The 22,965-nt window shown below is 44.5% G+C and overlaps 1 protein-coding gene across 4 annotated transcripts in view; it reads left to right on the top strand.

The window, feature by feature from the left end:
• The window catches only part of LOC109889868 (inactive ubiquitin carboxyl-terminal hydrolase 54), a 121,231-nt gene that overhangs the window by 37,618 nt on the left and 60,648 nt on the right, over window positions 1-22,965 (top strand). For all 4 annotated transcript variants that reach the window (XR_004209830.1, XM_031823422.1, XM_031823423.1 and 1 more), the window contains exon 3: window positions 18,184-18,879. Coding sequence is in view for 3 of the 4 variants with exons in the window: in XM_031823422.1 (XP_031679282.1) it covers window positions 18,733-18,879 (147 nt within the window). In the remaining variant the exon portion in view is untranslated. The remainder of the gene's footprint in view (window positions 1-18,183; window positions 18,880-22,965) is intronic.

Below are 22,965 nucleotides of genomic sequence, written 5' to 3'. Positions count from 1 at the left end.
TCACATGACTTCTTGGCCCGGGTTCAGGTGGCACTTTATCATACAGATGGTAAGATGAATAAGCAGGCCTGGGTGCCAAGACAAAGGGACATTGAGTGCTGGATGCCTGCGAGAGAGAGAAACAGAGAAAAGTGATAGTGATAGTGCTACAATTACGACCAATTTTTCTGTGCGACCAGGAGTTTTATTTTGGGAGCCTAGCGACTAGGAAAAAAATCTCCCAGATAATTATTGTTGTACTGATAAGGCTCCGCTGTACAGTTGATTCCGAGGTCCTGAGAAAAAAGCACAACCAGGTCAAAAGATCTGGGCCCGGTTTCCCAAAAGCATCTTGTTCATCATTAGAACTTTCATGGAAGCATTGTTAAATATCCGAGCTGTTTCCCAACACCATCAACACCGTTGTTACTAAGGTTGCACAAAACGCTCGTTATTTACTAACAGCCTTAGACCACTCTAAGTGCCTCGACAGATACGTTTTCCCCTTACCGCGTCTCTTTATACACAGGAGATCTCTGTGACCGCTGTTGACTTCACAATGAAGTTGACTACAAATACAAAGTTGCACAATGTCTTTGCAATTGTTACAAACAAACGAGGGATAAACATGAAAACCGAGCTGATTGCACTAAAAGATAAATAGCCTACAGTATAGGCTACATAGGCATATTTAATTTTATTATATTGAAACCATGTTCGTTCGAGTTCTATTTTTCTATTTGTAGGCTATTGTAATTTTTGCCTGCATATATTTCACAATATGTAACAACAACAACAAATCTCGATTTAGTGAATTATCATAGAATAAGCTTCCTCAATATTTGCAGCCATACGTGATGTCATCTTTCTAGGAGCTGATCCATTGTCAATATTGTGGAAGCACCTCCCTTGTTTCGATCCACATATCCATCAGGGAGGCAAAAAGACAATACAGACTCAAACTTGAATTGATGTTTGACAACTCAGATTTGCGTCACATGCGGCAAGGACTAGAGACTATCGCAGACTACAAAGGCAAATCCAACTGTGTGGTGCCATCCAAAGCCTTCCTCTCAGACGAGCTTAACACATTCTATGCTCGCTCCGAGGCAGACAATACTGAGCCATTCAGGCAGACTCTCGCTGCTCCGGAAGACCAGGTGCTTTCGCTCTCCGAGGCTGACGTGAAGAAAACTCTCAAAAGAGTGAATACTCGCCAAGCCGCCGACCCAGATGGCATCCCTGGCCACGTCCTCAGAGTGTGTGCTGACCAGCTGTCTTCTCTGACAATTTCAACCTGTCCCTGTCCCAGGCTGTAGTCCCCACCTGCTTAAAGGAAACCACCATCGTCTCTGTGCCCAAGAAAGACAAGGTGACATGCCCAAATGGCTATCGCCCCGTTGCGCTCACCTCAATTATCGTGAAGTGGTTTAAGAGGCTGTTCATGGCCAACATCAAGGCCAGCATGCCAGGCACACTGGACTCACTCCAATTTGCCTACCGTTCAAACAGATCCACGGAAGATGCCATTTCCGTAGCTATTCACAAGGCTCAGAGACCTGGGCCTGGACATCACCCTCTGCAACTGGATCCTGGACTTCCTGACGAGCCGACCACAGGGTGTGAGGATTGGCAACAACACCTCCTCCACACTGACTCTTAACACAGGGTCCCCCCAGGGATGTGTCCCCAGTCCTCTGTACTCCCTGTTCATCCACGACTGCGTGGCTTTTTACATTTTTTATTTCACATTTATTCACCTTTAAGCTAGTTGAGAACAAGTTCTCATTTGCAACTGCGACCTGGCCAAGATAAAGCTTAGCAGTTCGACACATACAACAACACAGTTACACATGGAATAAACAAAACATACAGTCAATAATACAGTAGAAAAAAAAGAAAAGGTCTATATACAGTGAGTGCAAATAAGGTCAAATAAGGGAGTTAAGGCAATAAATAGGCCATGGTGGCGAAGTAATTACAATATGGCAATTAAACACTGGAATGGTAGATGTGCAAAAGATGGATGTGCAAGTAGAGATGCTGTGGTGCAAAAGGAGCAAAATAAATAAATACAGTATGGGAATGAGGTAGATAGATGGGCTGTATACAGATGGGCTATGAACAGGTGCAGTGATCTGTGAGCTGCTCTGACAGATGGTTCTTAAAGCTAGTGAGGGAGATGGGAATCTCCAGCTTCAGTGATTTTTGCAGTTCGTTCCAGTCAGTGGCAGCAGAGAACTGGAAGGAAAGGCGACCAAAGGAGGAATTGGCTTTGGGGGTGACCAGTGAGATATACCTGCTGGAGCGTGTGCTACGAGTGGGTGCTGCTATGGTGACCAGCGAGCTGAGATAGGGCGGGGCTTTACCTAGCAGAGACTTGTAGATAACCTGTAGCCAGTGGGTTTGGCGACGAGGGCTAGCCAACGAGAGCGTACAGGTCGCAGTGGTGGGTAGTATCTGGGGCTTTGGTGACAAAACGGATGGCACTGTGATAGACTACATCCAGTTTGCTGAGTATAGTGTTGGAGGCTATTTTATAGATGACATCGCTGAAGTCAAGGATCGGTAGGATGGTCAGTTTTACGGGGGTATGTTTAGCAGCATGAGTGAAGGAAGCTTTGTTGCGAAATAGGAAGCCAATTCTAGATGTAATTTTTGATTGGAGATGCTTAATGTGAGTCTGGAAGGAGAGTTTACAGTCTAGCCAGACACCTACTGTAGGTATTTGTAGTTATCAACGTATTCTAAGTCAGAGCCGTCCAGAGTAGTGATGCTGGATGGGCGGGTAGGTGCGGGCACTGATCGGTTGAATAGCATGCATTTAGTTTTATTTGCGATAGAGATAGGTCTGTAGCAGTTTGGGTCTAGAGTGTCTCCCCCTTTGAAGAGGGGGATGACCACGGCAGCTTTCCAATCTTTGGGAATCTCAGACGATACAAAAGAGAGGTTGAACAGGCTAGTAATAGGTAGTTGCAACAATTTTCGGCAGATCATTTAAGAAAGAGAGGGTCCAGATTGTCTAGCCCGGCTGATTTGTAGGGGTCCAGATTTTGCAGCTCTTTCAGAACATCAGCTATCTGGATATGGGTGAAAGAGAAATGGTGGGAGCTTGGGTGGGTTGCTGTGGAGGGTGCCGGGCAGTTGACCAGGTTAGGGGTAGCCAGGTGGAAAGCATGGCCAGCCTTAGAGAAATGCTTATTGAAATTCTCAAATATTGTGGATTTGTCGGTTGTAACAGTGTTTCCTAGCCTCAGAGCAGTGGGTAGCTGGGATGAGGTGCTCTTATTCTCCATGGACTTTACAGTGTCCCTGTAACGGTTCTCTTGTGGTGAAGGAGAGTCGGACCAAAATGCAGCGTGTAGATTGCGATCCATGTTTAATAAACAAACGTAAACACGAATCAATACAAACACTACAAAACAAAGAACGTAATGAACGAAACGAAAACCGAAACAGCCTATACTTGTGTAACCTAACAAAGACAGGAACAAGGACACTAAGGACAATCACCCACGACACACTCAAAGAATATGACTGCCTAAATATGGTTCCCAATCAGAGACAACGATAAACACCTGCCTCTGATTGAGAACAACTTCAGACAGCCATAGACTTAACTAGAACACCCCACTAAGCTACAATCCCAATACATACACACCACATACAAAAACCCATGCCACACCCTGGCCTGACCAAATAAATGAAGATAAACACAAAATATTTCGACCAGGGCGTGACAGTCCCAGAACTTCTTTGAGTTTGTACTGCAGGATGCAAATTTCTGTTTAAAAAAGCTAGCCTTAGCTTTCCTAACTGCCTGTGTATATTGGTTCCTAACTTCCCTGAAAAGTTGCATATCACGGGGGCTATTCGATGCTAATGCAGAACGCCACAGGATGTTTTTGTGCTGGTCAAGGGCAGACAGGTCTGGAGTGAACCAAGGGCTATATATATTCCTGGTTCTACATTTTTTGAATGGGGCATGCCTATTTAAGATGGTGAGGAAGGCACTTTTAAAGAATAACCAGGCATCCTCTACTGTCGGGATGAGGTCAATGTTGTTCCAGGATACCCCGGCCAGGTCGATTAGAAAGGCCTGCTCGCAGAAGTGTTTTAGGGAGCGTTTGACTGTGATGAGGGGTGGTCTTTTGCTCGCAGACCCATTACGGATGCAGGCAATGAGGCAGTGATCGCTGAGATCTTGGTTGAAAACAGCAGAGGTGTATTTGGAGGGTGAGTTAGTTAGGATGATATCTATGAGGGTGCCCGTGTTTTCGGATTTGGGGTTATATCTGGTAGGTTCATTGATAAATTGTGTGTGATTGAGGGCATCAAGCTTAGATTATAGGATGGTCGGGGTGTTAAGCATGTCTCAGTTTAGGTCACCTAGCAGCACGAGCTCAGAAGATAGATGGGGGGCAATCAAATCACATATGGTGTCGAGGGTGGGGGCAGAGGGGGGGGGCAGAGGGTGGTCTATAACAAGCGGCAACGGTGAGAGGCTTGTTTCTGGAAAGGTACATTTTTAGAAGTAGAAGCTCAAATTGTTTGGGTACAGACCTGGATAGTAAGACAGAACTCTGCAGGTTATCTTTGCAGTAAATTGCAACACTGCCCCCTTTGGCAGTTCTATCTTGTCGGAATATGTTATAGTTAGGAATGGAAATATCAAGGTTTCTGGTGGTCTTCCTAAGCCAGGATTCAGACACGGCTAGGACATCTGGATTGGTGGAGTGTGCTAAAGCAGTGAATAAAAAAAACTTAGAGAGGAGGCTTCTACTGTTAACATGCATGAAACCAAGGCTTTTACGGTTGCAGAAGTCAACAAATGAGAGAGCCTGGGGGATGGGAGTGGAGGTAGACACTGCAGGGCCTGGATTAACCTCTACATCACCGGAGGAACAGAGGAGGAGTAGGATAAGGGTACGGCTAAAGGCTAACAGAACTGGACGCCTAGTACGTTCAGAACAGAGAGTAAAAGGAGCAGATTTCTGGGCACGGTAGAATTTATTCAAGGCATAATGTACAGACAAAGGTATAGTAGGATGTGAATACAGTGGGGGTAAACCTGTGCATATAGTGATAATGAAAGAGATATTGTCTCTAGAAATAGCATTTAAACCAGGTGATGTCACTGCGTGTGTGGGGGGTGGAACTAAATTGTTAGCCGAGGCGTGTTGAGCAGTGCTAGAGGCTCTACAGTGAAATAAAACAATAGTTACAAACCATAACAGCAATCGACACGGCATGGTGACGTTAGGGAAAGGCATGCGTAGCCGGGTGATCATACAAGTCCAGTGCGTGGCTTCAAGCAGCACGGGGCTAGCAGGCTAACAGAAAGGCCTTAGAGGGATGACTTGACAGAGGGAAGTCTGTTGTGCCCACCTCGTGCACTTACATCAGCGGACGGATCAGCAGGGCTCCGTGTGGTAAACCAGGCCAATTGGCAAAATATGTAGAGTGGCCGAAGAAATATAAGGGCCTCTTAAGTCAGTAGTCCAATGTGCTTAAGATCGCTAGCAGGCCGCAGATTAGCGGCTGTGCGTTCAGGGGTCGTTAGCTGCTATAATTCCAGGTGGAAAAAATATATATTAAAAAAATATCCTAATAAATGTAAAAATAAATCAATAATAATATGTTCAGAGCTTGCGGTAGGAATCCGGAGATTTGGAGAAGAATAAGTCCGACTAGCTCTGGTTTCAGTCACGCTGTACAGACTGGCGAGAGTCTGAGTGAGCTTTCACAAAGAGTGAGCTTTGCACAGCACCGACTCCATCATCAAGTTTGCTGACGAGACCATGGCATGATAACCAACAACGATGAGTCAGCCTATCAGGAGGAGGTAAGTGAACTGGCATTGTGGTGTCATGACAACAACCTCTCCCTCAACTTCAGCAAAACAAAGGAGTTGATTGTTGACTTCAGGAAGCAGAGGAGGGAACATGCCCCAATCCACATCAACAGGACTGCAGTAGAGAGAGTCACAAGTTTGAAGTTCCTCAGCATCCACATCACGAGGACTTGTTTGTCACTTGTTAGCAAACGTTCTCTCTGGGTGGTGTTTTGAGGAATGCATGTTACATCTTTGGCTGTTGTAGCTAGCTAACAACCTGGCAGAATAGGAAGCCTACATTCAATGTAATACACGAGTTGAATCAGAACATATTTTAAACCCTAGTTCATGAATTAATGCTTGGAGTCTTCACAGATCGTGTGACATAAAACACTAACTTTCTCTCCTTGCATTTATTTGTCATTATTAACAAATAAGAATTTAATTAAAACATTGAACTTAAGCCCTGTACTAATTATGGGTCTTGGTTATCTCTTAAAATACACTGTATGTGTAACTATGCCTACTTAACTTTCACTGTGAAAGAGCTCTCCTGGGAACACATATCCAAAATAATGTAGGTCTATGCAGTTGCAAAATCGAATGCTTCTAACCAAAAGAGTCAACTATAGGCCTACTTTCATTAACGTGTACTTGTTGGATGGATTGGATGCGGCATTGGTGTCTAGCTGTAGGCGTTTTGTCTAGTGATATTGTTGACCATCAGCTGATCCAGGAAAGAAAACAAACATTGTTAGAAAAGAATAAAGGTAAATATATGATCTGCTACTTCTGGTCACGGATGGCAGGGAGAACACCAGCACCCACGAGCACCTGAAAAACAAAGCAATGAGTGACCTAAGGAGCTGACTGACAACAGCAAACAATGATACATCAATGGATGGATGTAATGAATTGGAATAAAGTATTTTTTTAAATCAATGACGCATGGCAAACAAATAGCAAAAATGAGGAAGTACAAATGAAAATCAATGTGTAAAGGAGCTCAGCTAAAGCTGAAATTCAGCACTACTGAGTGGACAGCGCCACCACATACTGTAGAAATAGATGGTTTAAACCATGACGGAGAGGTGGGGGTGTTCGTTTCATTGGAAGCTTTTACTGTCATATTTACCACTGCTTTTTAAACAAATATTACAATGGTTGAATTTCATTATTTAGAGCTTCTCATTTAGAGGCTCTAACATCTCATTCAGCTCCCCCTTAATTCGCACCATGATTTTAGCTTTTATAATAAGCTAGTGTCTTTACACTGTTACCTATTCGTTTTTTTGCAACCAATACATTTTTTATATTTAGAACCCTGGTGAGTGATAGAGTGAGAGAGACAAAGAGTGAGTGAGTGAGTGAGTGAGTGAGTGAGTGAGACAGAAAGGCTGAAAGCCGGAGATGGAGCTCTGTGCCAGGTCTCAACCTCTCTCTCTGGCTGGCTGCAGCCCAGTTCATCTCCACTGATCTGGTCAGAGTGATTGCTGCCATACCCTCCGCTCATCCCTGCCCTGCTTTCCATCTCTCTCTCTCTCTCTCTCTCTCTCTCTCTCTCTCTCTCTCTCTCTACTCTCTCTCTCTATATCTCCTCTCTTCTAGCTACATAGCAATGTCTCCTAGTTTCCTCCTCTCAAACTCCTTTTCAGTCTCTTTCGATTTTTCTTCTCTCTCACTGTCAGTCACTTGAAACTATTGAGTGTTATCTTACTGCTTCCCACTGCTCTCCTCTCGCACTTTTCTTTTTCTCAGAAATATTGATGGAGGTTGGAAGGGAGAGAGGGAGAGGGGTGTTGGTACTGCCCAATGTGTCACCATGTCTAGTGTGTTTGACCATCCACCCCACATACCCACACCCTCTCCCTCGTCACAAAAAAACAACCGTCTTCATCTGCCCTGTTTTCTTTGGGAGTGCAAATGCTATTGTATAGGATGTCTGCGTGGGACTGATTTCATCCTCCCGCTCCCACAGCTTTTCATAACGTACCTGCTCACTCCTGCAGGCTTTTTGTCCGACTTCACCCTCCGCAGGTTTGGTAGAAGGTGGATGTTTCCGGTTTTCAGGGATACGGCATTTTCGACCTAACTTCCGTTTCCCCTGAAAAACGAATATCGGGACTCCGCTCATGTGCCTTTCAACGCCCGCTACGTTAGGTTAGTCCAACTCCCTCCCGCTCCCACAAGAACTAGTCCCGAACCCGACCGCAATCCTGTAAATGTTATTTTAGGCATAGGTCAGGCATATCGCTTGGCAGCCATGGTCCCAGCAATTTTGCGCCCTGTAGGCAATATCAAAAATAACCCATGAAATAGGTTAAATTACCAGAGATTCTCACTTGGCCCATTAGGCTATATTAGGCTATTGGTATTATTGGGATATATCAGCCAATAGGCTAGACATAGTTTGAAAGAGAGCCAGAGTTGGAACATAGAAGCACGGGGGTTATCGCACTTGCACTTTCTCTTGAGCTACGTTTTGCATAATATAGCATATATAGCATACTTTAATAGGAGCGGGATGATTAGCAGGCAGAGACAAATATGGGTGATCAGTATTTATTTCCAGAAAATGTAGTAGGCCTAAACTATAGCTTTATTATATTTAGGAAGTTCATTTCCTTGGAAAGATATCCCCCATGGTTCTCCGCCCATGAATATAACCTGCTTTGTTTAATAGTGACCACAAGCAAACCTGATCTCACACGCCCAACTGGGAGAAGAGAGGTATGGCTACAGAGCTGAAAGCAGCAAGAATGATGAGAGCGGACACTTGCACTTTCTCTTACGTTTTGCATAGCCTACAGGCTACCTTTTTAGGAGCGGGACGATTTCCATGCAAAGACAAAAAAAAATGGGTTATCAATATTTATTGAAAAGGAAAAATCGCAACGTTGCACCTTTTCGTTTTGAATTATGATTACATTTTTTGGTTGCACCTCAACTTTTCATTATCAATAGTTATTTCCTGAAACTGTAGTAAACTGTAGCCTAAACATATTTTTAAGCAAATTTCCTTGCTAAGATAGGCTAACTGCACCATGCTTCTCCACCCATGCATTTCATTTAGACCACCCATACAGCCTAAAGCTGCACTTGATCTCGCACAACCAAACTAGGAGAGAAGAGGTGCTATTGAACTTGAAGCAGCGAATGATGAGAGAGAGCGAGGGTGTAAATAGTGGGCCAAAGAGGTGCTTTTAATTGGCTAATGCATACCCTACAAAACAGACAGATGACTGTTTCCAAGTAGCCTAATCTGCGATACCCAAAAATATTGTCTGTTTGATCGCCCGCTCCTGCACGCAGCATGAAAAATGCAGACCACGCCGCAATGATGTCGGGTCCCACGGTAGTCCCCTATACTGAATCCCTCCTTTTCCCACGTTCGCAGGATGCCACTACCCCCTGCCGTCTGCCAGAGCTCTGCTAACGTGCAGACATGCAGCCAGGATGGGTGTGTGTTTGTATGTGCACACTGCACACTTACATTGTTTGTCCTGGCATCACCCCACACCGCACAGCATGCTTCTAATCTCGTCAACGTCTCTCCCCCTTCCCCACCTGAGCCATAGCAAGTCATCTTGAACCTAAATCACAAGTGCGTGTGAATGACTGAGAGAATCAGGAGTCAGCCTTAAGATTTCAAGAGTCATTAATTGTCGCTAGATGTTGTCTGTCTGCAAACAGATGTAGGCCTATGTTATGCGACCTTATGTAATACTCATTAAGACCCAAGTGCTCTCTCTCTCTCACTGTGAGGCAGAGCATTTTTTTGGCTGAGATTAGTTGGTTTATTCTGCTTTAGTGCCACATTCTCAGTAACAGTAAACCAGATACAAGAATTATGGCAAGGTTATTTCAAGATGAATTTAGCCTGTCTCTCTCCCCCCTCCCATGTTAGAACGATCTTCCAGGCCAGGTAATTTTAAATAGGTCTGGAGCTGATTACATAAACACAGTAATGCCGCATTAAGACAATTAGGAGGCCAGATTAAATGCCCAAACAGCCCAGATTTACCAGCAATGCGAGCCGGGGACAGATGTTTTATCATTTGGCAGGTCAGAGGCCAGGGTTTTAATAGTGGCAAACGTTATTCAGGTTAGGCTGCTGGAATACAGTCAAGTCAGCAGTGACCTCTTTCCTCATTGTTTGACCAATATTTCATTGGTATCCCTCATCAAGTCCCCTCGAACTGTTCATTCAATTGATTGCCTTTTTGACTAATATTCTCAGCAGTCAAAGCCAGAATCTCCCAGAGCCTTGGCTCTTGGTTTAATGGTGGTGTGATTCTCACCAGCAGGCATCCTGTTTTCATGTGTCACTGTAAGCTCCTAGAAGGTCCTCTTGGCAGAAGTAGATTGTGATAAAATCACCAGTAGCTGAAGATGTTACTGTCAGACTGGGGTGTGAGTTTGTTCCAAGGTGAAACTCCTTACTGTTTTCATTAATGATGGAATGTCAATACCAGTGTGGCCAAACTGAATTCCTCACCTGTCTCTAATGAAAGTGAAACAACATCACGGCATGCCATTTCCAGATTGGAAGACTTTCCTGAAGGCACAGACCTTTCTTGGTGATCAGGCTACAGATGTGCCAGTACAGTCCTTAATTTCAGTTGATATCGTCAATGGCAGCACAGCAGTGGGCCTGCATCTGAGCCCCAGAGGGATGTCTTCGGGAGCGAGCCCCAGAGTGATGTCTTCGGGAGCGAGCCCCAGAGGGATGTCTTCGGGAGCGAGCCCCAGAGGGATGTCTTCGGGAGCGAGCCCCAGAGGGATGTCTTCGGGAGCGAGCCCCAGAGGGATGTCTTCGGGAGCGAGCCCCAGAGGGATGTCTTCGGGAGCGAGCCCCAGAGGGATGTCTTCGGGAGCGAGCCCCAGAGTGATGTCTTCGGGAGCGAGCCCCAGAGGGATGTCTTCGGGAGCGAGCCCCAGAGGGATGTCTTCGGGAGCGAGCCCCAGAGGGATGTCTTTGGGAGCGAGCTCCAGAGGGATGTCTTCGGGAGCGAGCCCCATGCGGCCTCCACAAGTCTACTTTGCATCCCCCTGTTGGCGTAGTCCCGGTGGAGGCCCTGGCACGGCGCCCCTTCCAGGCTGGCAATGTGGTGGTGTGTTGCTGGAGGAGTGTCAACGGGAGGCATTAGTGCTGATTTCTAGGGGTGCAGGCGGAGGAGGGGCTACACTCAGCTACAGACTGTAATCATGTTGCATAACCACTTCCAGACAAGCCCCCCCGCCCAGGGAGGGACTTCCAGTAAGGGTGTTGTAGACTGTCTCCTGCCTCTATTGATGATTTATTATGAGATGATATGGAATGTGAGGGGGGTGGGGGAGGGGGGAGATTACTATGCTGTGTTGTGTGTGTCTGTCTTTATGCCCGTTAAGCTGAAATTGCACCAAAGAGTCTTGTCAGGCTTCATTTGCTTAATCCTGTTCGAGGCAGTATAACGCTATTTAATATTTAAACAGCGTTTTACTATTGTTTATACTTCTCAAGCACCCGATTGGTATTTCTCTGGGACATACAGCTTTATTTCATTTGATGGGGACATTTTTTTTAAAGAATCCTTTTCTCACTTTATCGGTGCGATGTATGGCAGACAGGATGGGTGAACTGTATAATGGCCCATTAATGTCGTCAGGGGATAGTCTGTCTCGCTGGCGCTCAGCTCAGCCTTTTCGCTTCACTGAGTTCAATTGAATTAGTCAAAATTGGTGGGTTTCAGTCACACTGTGTCTGCCCAGGCAGTGTCACACTGCCACAAGGATCCAGCATCATTCTGGGTGGTTTGCATTAGTATGGATCTTTCTTATGAAGGACCATGATTAATTTGAATGCAGATAGATGGGTATTGATTTCGTTTTTTCCCATTTTGATTCTGCTAACCTTTCTTATGTAGGTCCTACTCAAAAGCACGTAGGCTAATCTTACCTGCCAATCATATGGCGAGAGAGAAGCCAGCACGTTACCATGTGTGTGATGGCACCCAGGCCTGTTTCAGTGGTCTGCGTAGCTGCCTGGTGAGGAAATCACTGTGAGCAGAGCTGGCCTGGACGTGATGAGACACGTACTGATCGATGTGGGCATGTCAACATGCCTCCTGGTCAGAGAGGCCAGTCCATCAGCACCCAGCCCTCTAATCAGATGTGGCAGCCAGTAGCCTGGCAATGGGCGCCATCTTCCCTGAGTCAAACAGATTCTCTCTCATGTCCCTGAATGCTGACTGAAGGCTGTGCTGCTATGTGAAGAGGTGTATTTAGGGTGTCGTTATCCTGACTCCCCTTTCATCGATGACTTCATTCAGCGATGATGCGTCTTTTAGAGAACATCCCTTCTGAGACCGATTTCATATGTCCTAGGACTTCTAAGTGAATGAAAAGAGATGGAGGAATTCAAACACCTGTTGGAGCACATCATCAGCTGTCATTTAGGCCTATACTTTTGTTGCCTAGGAGACTTAGCCCACTTTGGTTTTCTGGCTTTGTGGCACAAACCGGCCAAAGCGCTTGCATAGCGCAAGCTTCGGTTGAAACCAGAGCCACTGTGATCGTCAAGCATTTCAATCACGCCGCCGAAGTGTTCTCATCTGAAATAAGTGTCTCGCACTGAAGATGCTGCCCCCGTTTTTCTGCTTCAGTTGTTGCATACCGAAAATAACGCCTCTGGATTGCCAGGGATATGCTTGCAGTGTAGTTTCCCAACGTAGTGTCCCAATTACCTACCGCTTAGAAATCATCCAGCACTTGTGGTCACTTCTTTGACAATGATGGCTTTTGCAGTACATTTCCTCTGAGCTGTCTGTAATGAGCTCATGTGAAGGCAGCAGGGAGGGAATCCCATCTCTCCGTGAATTTCTGGGACTAGCAGCATGTTTTCTAACTCCCTGTGGCTGTCCCTGGCCACTGCAAATGCACAGTGGCTACTGAGGGAGCCTCCTACAGCCCAGGAGACATCTGTGTCTGTGGTGGAGCTAATATGAGCTTCATGTCGTAGCGTAGCGGCTAGGTGAGTCAGGTCTGCCTCCCTCCCAGGCCCAGACAGATCCCTGACCAACGGGACAGACTAATCCTAGGCAGGGTCTGATCAGGCTAATCTGCCCACATGACCTGCCTCTTAACTGAACTCCCTCCCCCATCCCCGCAGACCACAACAAAACGGTAGTTAGCTGTATAGGAGACGCCCATGCTACACCCCCCCTTAACCTCGCCCTTGGTAGGGAACACCTATTCGGGATGAAAACACAACACTCCACCTATAGGAGATGCCCAAGCACCCCCAGCTGTGCTACCCACCGCCTTCACCCAGCATTGGTGTTGAACAAGCCACGTCATTACATGAAACGGCTAAGCCCCCCCCCTTTGAACCCTCTCCTCCCTGCGCCGGTGATTAGGCTCCTTCACAACCGTCCACCTATAGGAAACGCCCATATAATTCCCCAGCCCAGCCAGCCAGTCCCAGGGTGGGAGTGTGTGTCTGTTTGACCCTCAGCTCAGGGATTGTCTTACTCCCACCACAAACGCTGAAAGTGTTGTTTTTGTCTGGCAGAGGAACTATTTTGGACTCTGTCAGCACCATTCACTGGGCTTGTGGGATAGAGAGGACAGGAGGGGTGTGTGGGCTGTTGATCCTCCTCCTTGAAGTAAACAAGTAATTACGCAGACATGCATAAGTGCAGAGCAGAGACACAGAAACATGCCTTAGTCTTGCTCAGTGTCGCCTCAGGTTCACCAAGAGTCTATCCTCTTGAATAAGCGACGGTGATTAATTGCTCACATTTTGTTTTTTTACACCGTTTTTTACAAGTGTGTGGAAGGAGGACATTTCTTCCCACATTTGTACAGTGGTGGTTTATGAATGACTCATTACTGAATGACTCATTCAGGAGTATTGATGTTTCCCGTTTGGTGTCTGCAAACACAAAACTCTAAACTTTGTGTCCTTCATAGTCAGACTGTGTACACTGTACACCAGAGGTTGGTTGATCCTGCCAGTCGGTGCCTCAGGTCCGGGTTGTGAAGAGCAAACACAATCAGACAGGCATGTGACCGGGTGACATCACAAGTACAGGTCAGCTTGTGATTCAACACTGGGTAAACACACCCGGAGGAGAGAAGAAGAGAGGAGTGGAGGACCGGAAAAGGAAGAGGAGAGAAGGCTCGGTTCGTCACAGCCACACACGATAGGGATGGACTGACTCTCGCGCTCCTCCTCTGTACCGCCACCTGATTACCTCTTTCATTGTTCTCTCCCACCGTCTTAATCCCTCTCCCTTTCACCCTCACCCCTCGTCCCTTCCCTGCGACTCTGCCCTGAAGTCGGACCATTTAAAGCACATTGTGATGATGATGGATATGGAAGGACTGAGAAAGAGCCTACTTAAAAACCGCCAAGAGCTCCGATTTTTAGCGACCAAACCTAATAAATGTTTCATAGTATCATAAATGTTACCATAAGCATATACAGTGTATTCAGACCCCTTGACTTTTTCCACATTTTGTTCCGTAACAACCTTATTCTAAAATTGATTAAATCTTTGTTTCCTTCATCAATCTACACACAATACCTCATAATGACAAAGCAAAACCATTTTTTACAACTTTTTTTCTCCACATTTTTATAAATACAAAACTGAAATATTAAATTTACATAGGTTTTCAGACCCTTTACTCAGTACTTTGTTGAAGGACATTTGGAAGTGATTATAGCCTTCTTCTTGGGTATGGCACTACAAGCTTGGCACACCTGTATTTGGGGAGTTTCTCTCATTCTCCTCTCAAGCTCTGTCAGGTCAGATGGGGAGCATCGCTGCACTGCTATTTTCAGGTCTCTCCAGAGATGTTAAATCGGGTTCAAGTCCAGGATCATGCAGAGATTTGTCCCGAAGCCACTCCTGCAATGTCTTGGCTGTTCGCTTAGGGTCATTGTCCTATTGGAAGGTGAACCTTCTCCCCAGTCTGAGGTCCTGAGCGCGCAGGTTTTCATCAAGGATGTTTCTGTACTTTGCTACGTTCATCTTTTCCTCAGTCCTGGCTAGTCTCCCAGTCCCTGTGGCTGAAAAACATCCCCACAACATGATGCTGCCACCACCATTCTTCGCTGTAGGGATGGTGCCAGGCTTCCTCCAGACATGATGCTTGGCATTCAGGCCAAAGAGTTCAATCTTGGTTTCACCAGACCAGAGAATCTTGTTTCTCATGGTCTGAGAGTTCTTTAGGTGCCTTTTGGCAAACTCCAAGTGGGCTGTCATGTGCCTTTTACTGAAGAGTGGCTTCCGTAAAGGCCTAATTGGTGGAGTGCTGCAGAGATGGTTGTCCTTATGGAAGTTTCTCCCATCTCCCCAGATCAAATCCGGAGCTCTGTCAGAGTGACCATTGGGTTCTTGTTCACCTCCCTGACAAAGGCCCTCCTACCCCGATTGCTTTGTTTGGCCGGGCGGACAGCTCTAGGAAGAGACTTGGTGGTTCCAAACTTCTTTCATTTAAGAATGATGGAGGCCACTGTGTTCATGGGGCCTTCAATGTTGCAGAAATGTTTTGGTACCCTTCCCCATATCTGTGCCTCAACACAATCCTGTCTCGGAGCTCTACGGACAATTCCTTCAGCCTCATGGCTTGGTTTTTGCTCTGACATGCACTGTCAACTGTGGGACCACACAGGTGTGTGCCTTCACAAATCATGTCTAATCAATTGAATTTACCACAGGTGGACTCCAAGTTGTTTAAACATCTCAAGGATGATCAATGGAAACAGGATGCACCTGAACTTAATTTTGAGTCTCATAGCAAAGGGTCTGAATACTTATGTAAATAAAGTATTTATTTCATATCATTTTTAATTTTTAAAATTCAAAAAACATGTTTTCAATTTGTCAATACGGGGTATTGTGTGTAGATTTATGAGGAAAAACATTTTTTAAATACATTTTAGAATAAGGCTATAACGTAACAAAATGTGGAATACTTTCCAAATGCACTGTATACACTGACTGAACAAAACATTAAGGACACCTTCCTAATATTGAGTTGCACCCGCCCTCTTTGCTCTCAGAACAGCCTCAATCGTCGGGGCATGGACTCTACAATGTGTCGTAGGCATAATACAGGGATGCTGTCCCATGTTGACGCCAATTCTTTGCTTGACATCATGGGAAAATCTAAGGAAATCAGCCAGAAAAAGAATTGTAGACCTCCACAAGTCTGGTTCATCCTTGGGAGCAATTTCCAAATGTCTGAAGGTACCACGTTCATCTGTACAAACAATAGTACACAAGTATAAACACCAAGGGACCACGCAGCGGTCATACCACTCCGGAAGGAGACGCGTTCTGTCTCCTAGAGATGAATGTACTTTGGTGCGAAAAGTGCAAATCAATCCCAGAACAACAGCAAAGGACCCTGTGAAGATGCTAGAGGAAACAGGTACAAAAGTATCTATATCCACAGTTAAAACGAGTCCTATATCGACACAACCTGAAAGGCCGCTCAGCAAGGTAGAAGCCACTGCTCCAAAACCACCATAAAAAAAGTCAGACTACAGTTTGCAAATGCACATGGGGACAAAGGTCATACTTTTTGGAGCAATATCCTCTGGTCTGATGAAACAAAAATAGAACTGTTTGGCCATAATGACCATCATTATGTTTGGAGGAAAAAGGGGGAGGCTTGCAAGCCGAAGAACACCATCCCAACCGTGAAGCACGTGGGTGGCAGCATCATGTTGTGGGTGTGCTTTGTTGCAGGAGGGTCTGGTGCACTTCACATGAGGAAGAAAAATTATGTGGATATATTGAAGCAACATCTGAAGACATCAGTCAGGAAGTCAAGGTATTGGAGTGACCATCACAAAGCCCGGACCTCAATCCTATAGAAAATGTGTGGGCAGAACGGAAAAAGCGTGTGTGAGCAAGGAGGCCTACAAACCTGTAGGAGGCCTACAAATGTTACACCAGCTCTGTCAGGAGGAATGGGCCAAAATTCACCCAACTTATTGTGGGAAGCTTGTGGAAGGCTACCCAAAACTTTTGACCTAAGTTAAACAGTTTAAGGCAATGCTACCAAATGCTAATTGAGTGCATGTAAACTGCTGACCCACTGGGAATGTGATGAAAGAAATAAAAGCTGAAATAAAACATTCTCTCTACTTTTATTCTAACATTTCATATTCTTAAAATAATGTGGGGATCCTAACTGACCTAAAACATGGAATTTTTACTTGGTTAAATGGTCAGGAATTGTGAAAAACTGTGTTTAAATGTATTTGGCTAAGGTGTATGTAACCTTCCGACTTCAACTGTATATATGAATCCCCTTTATCATAACATTTTATGTGCATGTTCAGATTATGGGCATTTTCATACAGTCTGCTGAAGTGTTTTTTATTGAATGGCTGCATAAGATCCCCTAATGTAAAGCCACCTTACGTTTCTTTCCATGGGCCTTCCGGGTGGCGCAGTGCTAGCTGTGCCACCAGAGATTCTGGGTTGTCCAGCGTCGTCCAGGTTAGGGAGGGTTTAGCCGGCAGGGATATCCTTGTCTTATCGCGCTCTAGCGACTCCTGTGGCGGGCCGGGCACAGTGCACGTTGAAAAGGTCGCCAGGTGTACTGTGTTTCCTCCGACACATTGGTGCGGCTGGCTTCCAAGTTGGATGTGCATTGTGTCAAGAAGCAGTGCGGCTAGGTTGGGTTGTGTTTCGGAGGACACATGTCTCTTCCTTCCATATTACTAAGGGCAATGAGATTTATAATATTCACCTGTATGATAGTGACAACAAGGGTTTTATAAATCCACTGTGGAATTACCACTCTCTCTACGTTGTCCTCGTCATCCTCATAATCACCTTCACAGACCTGTGTCCGCCCACCGTGCAGACTTTGCACAGCTTTATTTAGCCTGTCTGTGGATTTCTGATTAGAGTGCCTCAGACCTGCACCGCTCGTGGCAGAGTGATGTCACACTACCATGTCTCCGCAAGGCATTATCTGCACAGTGTGTGCTAGAAGGAAGGAGGGAATGCAGTCCCAGGCACTTGTGCAGAGACCCAGTGGAGAGTGGGCTTCAACTGAGCTGTATCCTTTTCACCCGTCTTAACGCTCCGCAAATGGGATGAATGTCAGCAAATCTATTCCCCTTCCACCATGGTGATAGTGGAGACATCTGCATACTGCGTGTGGAAATCGAGTAAAGACAGAGGTAGGGCAGGGAGAGCACTGGAGGAGACATGGCACTTTGAGTGGGAGAGAGGATCTTGTAAATATATCTCCCTCTATTGTGACTTTAGTGTGGGAGTGTGATAAAACCAGTGAGGGGAGGTGGTATGGGGAGGAGCCCGCTCATAAACTTCTATGTTCTTGTCCCCCTGCAGATCTGCTGAAGTGTGAACTTTCACCTCTCTCCCCTTTGGCCTGTTCTGTAAAGAGCTTCTGTTGTTGAGGAGCTAAGACTCTGCTGTACTTGGCTGTGCAGGAGACACCAGTGAAGGTCGACACACCTGCAGCAGCAACAACAACTACCATCAACGAGTCCCCTAGTGTCAGACGTCTGTGAGATTCCACAAACGAGTCCAAGAAAGAGGGAGAGTCCAGGAGGGAAACTAAGAGGGAGTGAGAAAGCTAGAGGATGAGAAGATTCCTCTCGCTCTATCTCTCTGAAGACTGGATTAGACAGGACACACCCTGTCCGATATAGCACTAGGAACATTAGAGTCTCTGGACTCCATCAGTCAAATCAAACCATTGGAAAAACTAACAACAGTTGTATTGATTTTTTTTGTCTTTCTAGCCCTTTTTGGACACCCACTGATTTTCACTCTCCGTTTTTTTTCTGCCACTGCAAAGATGGCCCTGTGTGTTTTGTCATGGGGGCGGACTGTTAAGTGTTGATCCCGGGAAATAGGTGACTCACAGCCAGGAACATGTCTTGGAAGAGGAACTACTTTGCGTCCGGAAGTGGCGGACTGCAGGGGATCTTTACCCCACGCACCATGACATCCATCGCCCCCAGTAAAGGACTCAGCAACGAGCCGGGCCAAAACAGCTGCTTCCTCAACAGCGCACTGCAGGTAGGGATACAAACAAACACACTACTGCTTGCACGCACACACAGCAACATTTAGGTCAGAATTTTAACATCCAGAATATTAACACCCACAGTAAAATTATATGTGACCCACCAAAATAATGTTAAAAATAAAACGTTTCATAGTGTTCACAAACTAACACTCCTAGAGTGGTGGTCCTTAACACCCACGGGTGTTGCAAATCCAGACTTAAATTAACACTTTATTAGAGCTGTTGCTGAACTCATGTAGTGTTACAGTATATCTTTTTTTTTTGGGGGGGGGGGGGGGGTCAACCCTTTGTGCATTATACATTTCATAAGGCCTAGTTGTCCTTAACATTGTGGTCTGAATATCACATTTTGTCTCATGGGCTACATCAGACCAGCAATAAACTGGTTTGTGAAGTGATTATTCATTCCTTACGGTATCCTGCCCGAGGGAGGACATCCAACAATTTCAATATTTTATCACCCACAACCTGCATTCAGAATGACTGCTATGGTGAAAGATATAATAAACAACACTACCTAAACCATCTAAACTGGAAGAACCATCTCAGTAACGGGTGCAATAAGCCAAACCCCTTACAGATTGGATTAGTTTAGAAAAATGTAAGGTATAGTATAGTATAAAATCAATTAATCAGTCAATGTGCATGTAGAAACATAGATATTTATACAAACTATTCGAAATATCTACCTGCAGTTAAGCATTCCGGAAAAAATGACAGAGGCCCCTCCCACGTCTTTTTCACTCTGATAGAGTTAACGGAAATGAACTCAACAGTCAAGTAACAACAACACCACAGTGTTGATTACACTGTGATTCAAATAACACTTAATTTATTCACTGCATTTGGGGTCAATTTCAATCCCACTGATGTTAACCCGCCCGGAATCAACACTAGGACTGACCCCATTTAGCGAACTGGTTGATTGTTTGGTAGATAGGCTGTTGGTCGACAGAGATTTCTTTAGTCGAGCAGAAGCAAAAAATATATAATATCGTGATGTGCATGGATAATAGCAAAGTTACCCAGCATATTGGTGTTGAGAACAATGTGGCGGTAGCAGCAGCGGAATTAGGAGACAAGAAAACAGCGCTTGCCTTAGTTGTCTAAGAAAAGTGAGGAGAGAGGAAACCAACTTAATTAGGTCTATAATCAATAGCCTAACTGTTAAATATGCCTGTCCTTATTTATCATCCATATACAGTAGCAATCAAAAGTTTGGACACACCTACTCATTCAAGGGTTTTTCTTTATTTTTACTATTTTCTACATTGTAGAATAATAGTGAAGACATCAAACTATGAAATAACACAAAATAGTAAAAAAAAGAAAGAAAAACCTTTGAATGAGTAGGTGTTCTAAACTTTTGACCGGCACTGTTTATTTACAGAAACAAGACAGATCCTGCTTATGTTGCCTGTTTGAGTGTTGTCAGATAAACAGGTAAACATGTCAGGTAAACAACATCACAAATGTGGCTATTTAAAGGCTTTGCACTTGTTTTTGTTGGAACAGCCCCTCTGGTTTTACTTAGAACTTCTTTAGTGTTGTTTACACTATTCCAAATTTCCCCCAAAATAATATTAATAATACAAATAATAACCCTCATTTTTCTTGATCTCCCTCTTATTGTTATTATTACTACTACTATTATTATGATAATCATTATACAAATAAGTCATGTCATTATCATTACTAGGCTTTGTATAGCTGCCTGGTATAACCACCATGGAGCTGCAGGCCTAAGAGTGCATTCTGTTTAGTCTTAATACAGTAACTTACTTCGGCCTATATGTCAATACTTATGTAGCCTAATGTATCAGTCAATCATTCATTTGTTCATGTCATCACAAAGCATACGAGTCATTCATTATTTCAAATGCAGCAAGCATTTTAGCTTCAAAATAGAATAACAAAGCGATCCTTCAGTAATTGGCGTAAACAATAATTTAACTGTTCAAGTTCGGCAATTGCATCACGAATGCAACATCACGTCAACAGTCCCTGCTGCCTAAATTGTTTAGTGCATTTAAAAAAAAAGTATAGTTTGTGTGCACTTCCGGTAAATCCCTATACCTTGGTATGGTACAGAAACGGTATGACGGTATGAAAATCTGAATACCACCTAACTCTAGCACAGAATAAGGCACAATTGCCAGAAAATAAGTTTGTGAAAGTGTCTCTTGCGCAGAGATTTTGAGACCCTCTGCCCAAATTTCATCATTAAAACTCGTTTTTCTATGATTATGCACATGCGCAAAGGGATTCATGTACAATCCTAGCAGTCAAACGAGTTAAATCGTCGTCCTTTAATGGAAAAAGATTTTAATAAGAGTTAAATAAGGCGAATTATCATTGCTGTTGCGACATGTGCACATTTCTTTATTATGTCACATTAGCTCACAATAATTATTATTTTGAAAACAGAATTTTGCTTCTTATGTCGCGACAAGTTACGTCGACATTCCTTCTTAATTTGCTCTATAACGTTATGGGAAAAGAGTTAGACTTCTGTGAGATTTCAGGGGAGGAGCAGTGATTACAGACTGTAATAGACAAGTCCTGTGTGGCACCCTTAGGAAAATATAGTGAAACACAACTCTCTGAAATACGTGTTAGTATCCTCACTTGACATGACAGAGAGAGGACGATACATTTAATGTAGCATGATACACACACCCAGAATGTTCTCAGAACTTCATGCTCCAAGTGTAGCTTTAAATATTTCAGTGTGGTGATGTTCTTCACTCGGAGCCTGCTTCCCATACTTCTGGCTTCTCATACCCACATTTTCAGATTAGTTCCAATTTCTAAGCTGCCTGTGATATGAAACTTTATGCTAGATCTCGTGATAATCAGCCTTTTTTCCTGACTAATCCCTCTGCTGATGCAATCCTGTAATTACAGATTCTCATGTAGTCCCATACAATGTCAATCCATTGATAAATATAAAACAACAATAACAGCAATTCATTTGTTCTACTGTAAAACAGTCCATTCTTTAGTCGTCTTAAAATTCAACCACTGCAAGTCACCACACCAACAAGTCACCAAGTCATCATTGAAGGACTCATGTTAAGTAAATGATTGGTGAAGTAGACTTGAGTCTTATGAAATGCCTGGATAACCAGTCTCTTATTATTGTACTCATTCATAGACACTTTACTTGACGTAGTGGGTGGGAGACTCTTGTCCACTCTCTCATCCAGAAGGACTCAGCCTGAACAAGTGGTTCTACCATTGCCTTCTATAGGACTTGCTGACCAGGCACTGCCAGCTTGACTGGGAGGACCCACTCACACCGTACTTTGGGGGAAATGGGAAAGGCGTTTCCAAAGTTTAATATGGTGCCTGCCAGGCAGTCAGTCGCCTGTGACTTAAGCCAAGCTTCTAGTCCCCATAAACAATTGTCAGACAGATGCTGCCATGCACCATAATTACCCAGCCAAACAACCTGTCATTAGTTTTCACTCTATTTTTGGATTACCATATAATCAGCCATATAGAAATACAGGGGCTTAACTGACTGATAATACCGCCAAAGCTACAAATTAGTGTCAGTTATGAGTAAGGAGACAGAGGGGGGGAGCTGATAATGTATTGTCTGCTGCTGGGAGCCATAACAATATGCTGAAGCAGCGTATCGGCAGGCCGGGGGCGAAAACAGTCATTTTTTGTCTTAAATTAAATGCTGTGCGTTAACTAGGCTTCATTAAGTTCTCTGATATTGTCTCTTATTTTGCCCACACACGATTTAACAGGCATAACTTTGTTGAAAAGGTCATAATTTGGGAACATTTGAATATGGGCATTTAAGCAAATAAGTTCTATGCTGAGTTGGAAGTACACTCTTAGAAAAAAGGATATTTGGCCGTCCCCATAGGAGAACCCTTTTTGGTTTTAGGTAGAACTCTTTTGGGTTCCATGTAGAACCCTCTGTGGAAAGGGTTCTACAGTATGTGGAACCCAAAAGTGTTCTACCTGGAACCAAAGGGTTCTTCACAGGATTCTCCTATGGGGACAGCTGAATAACCATTTTAGGTTCTAGATTGCACTTTTTTTTCAAAGAGTGTACT

This window comes from Oncorhynchus kisutch, linkage group LG4 (genome assembly GCF_002021735.2).
Source record: "Oncorhynchus kisutch isolate 150728-3 linkage group LG4, Okis_V2, whole genome shotgun sequence".
Lineage (NCBI taxonomy): Eukaryota > Metazoa > Chordata > Actinopteri > Salmoniformes > Salmonidae > Oncorhynchus > Oncorhynchus kisutch.
Note: the sequence above shows the minus strand (reverse complement) of the source record. Positions and strands in the feature narration are given on the sequence as shown.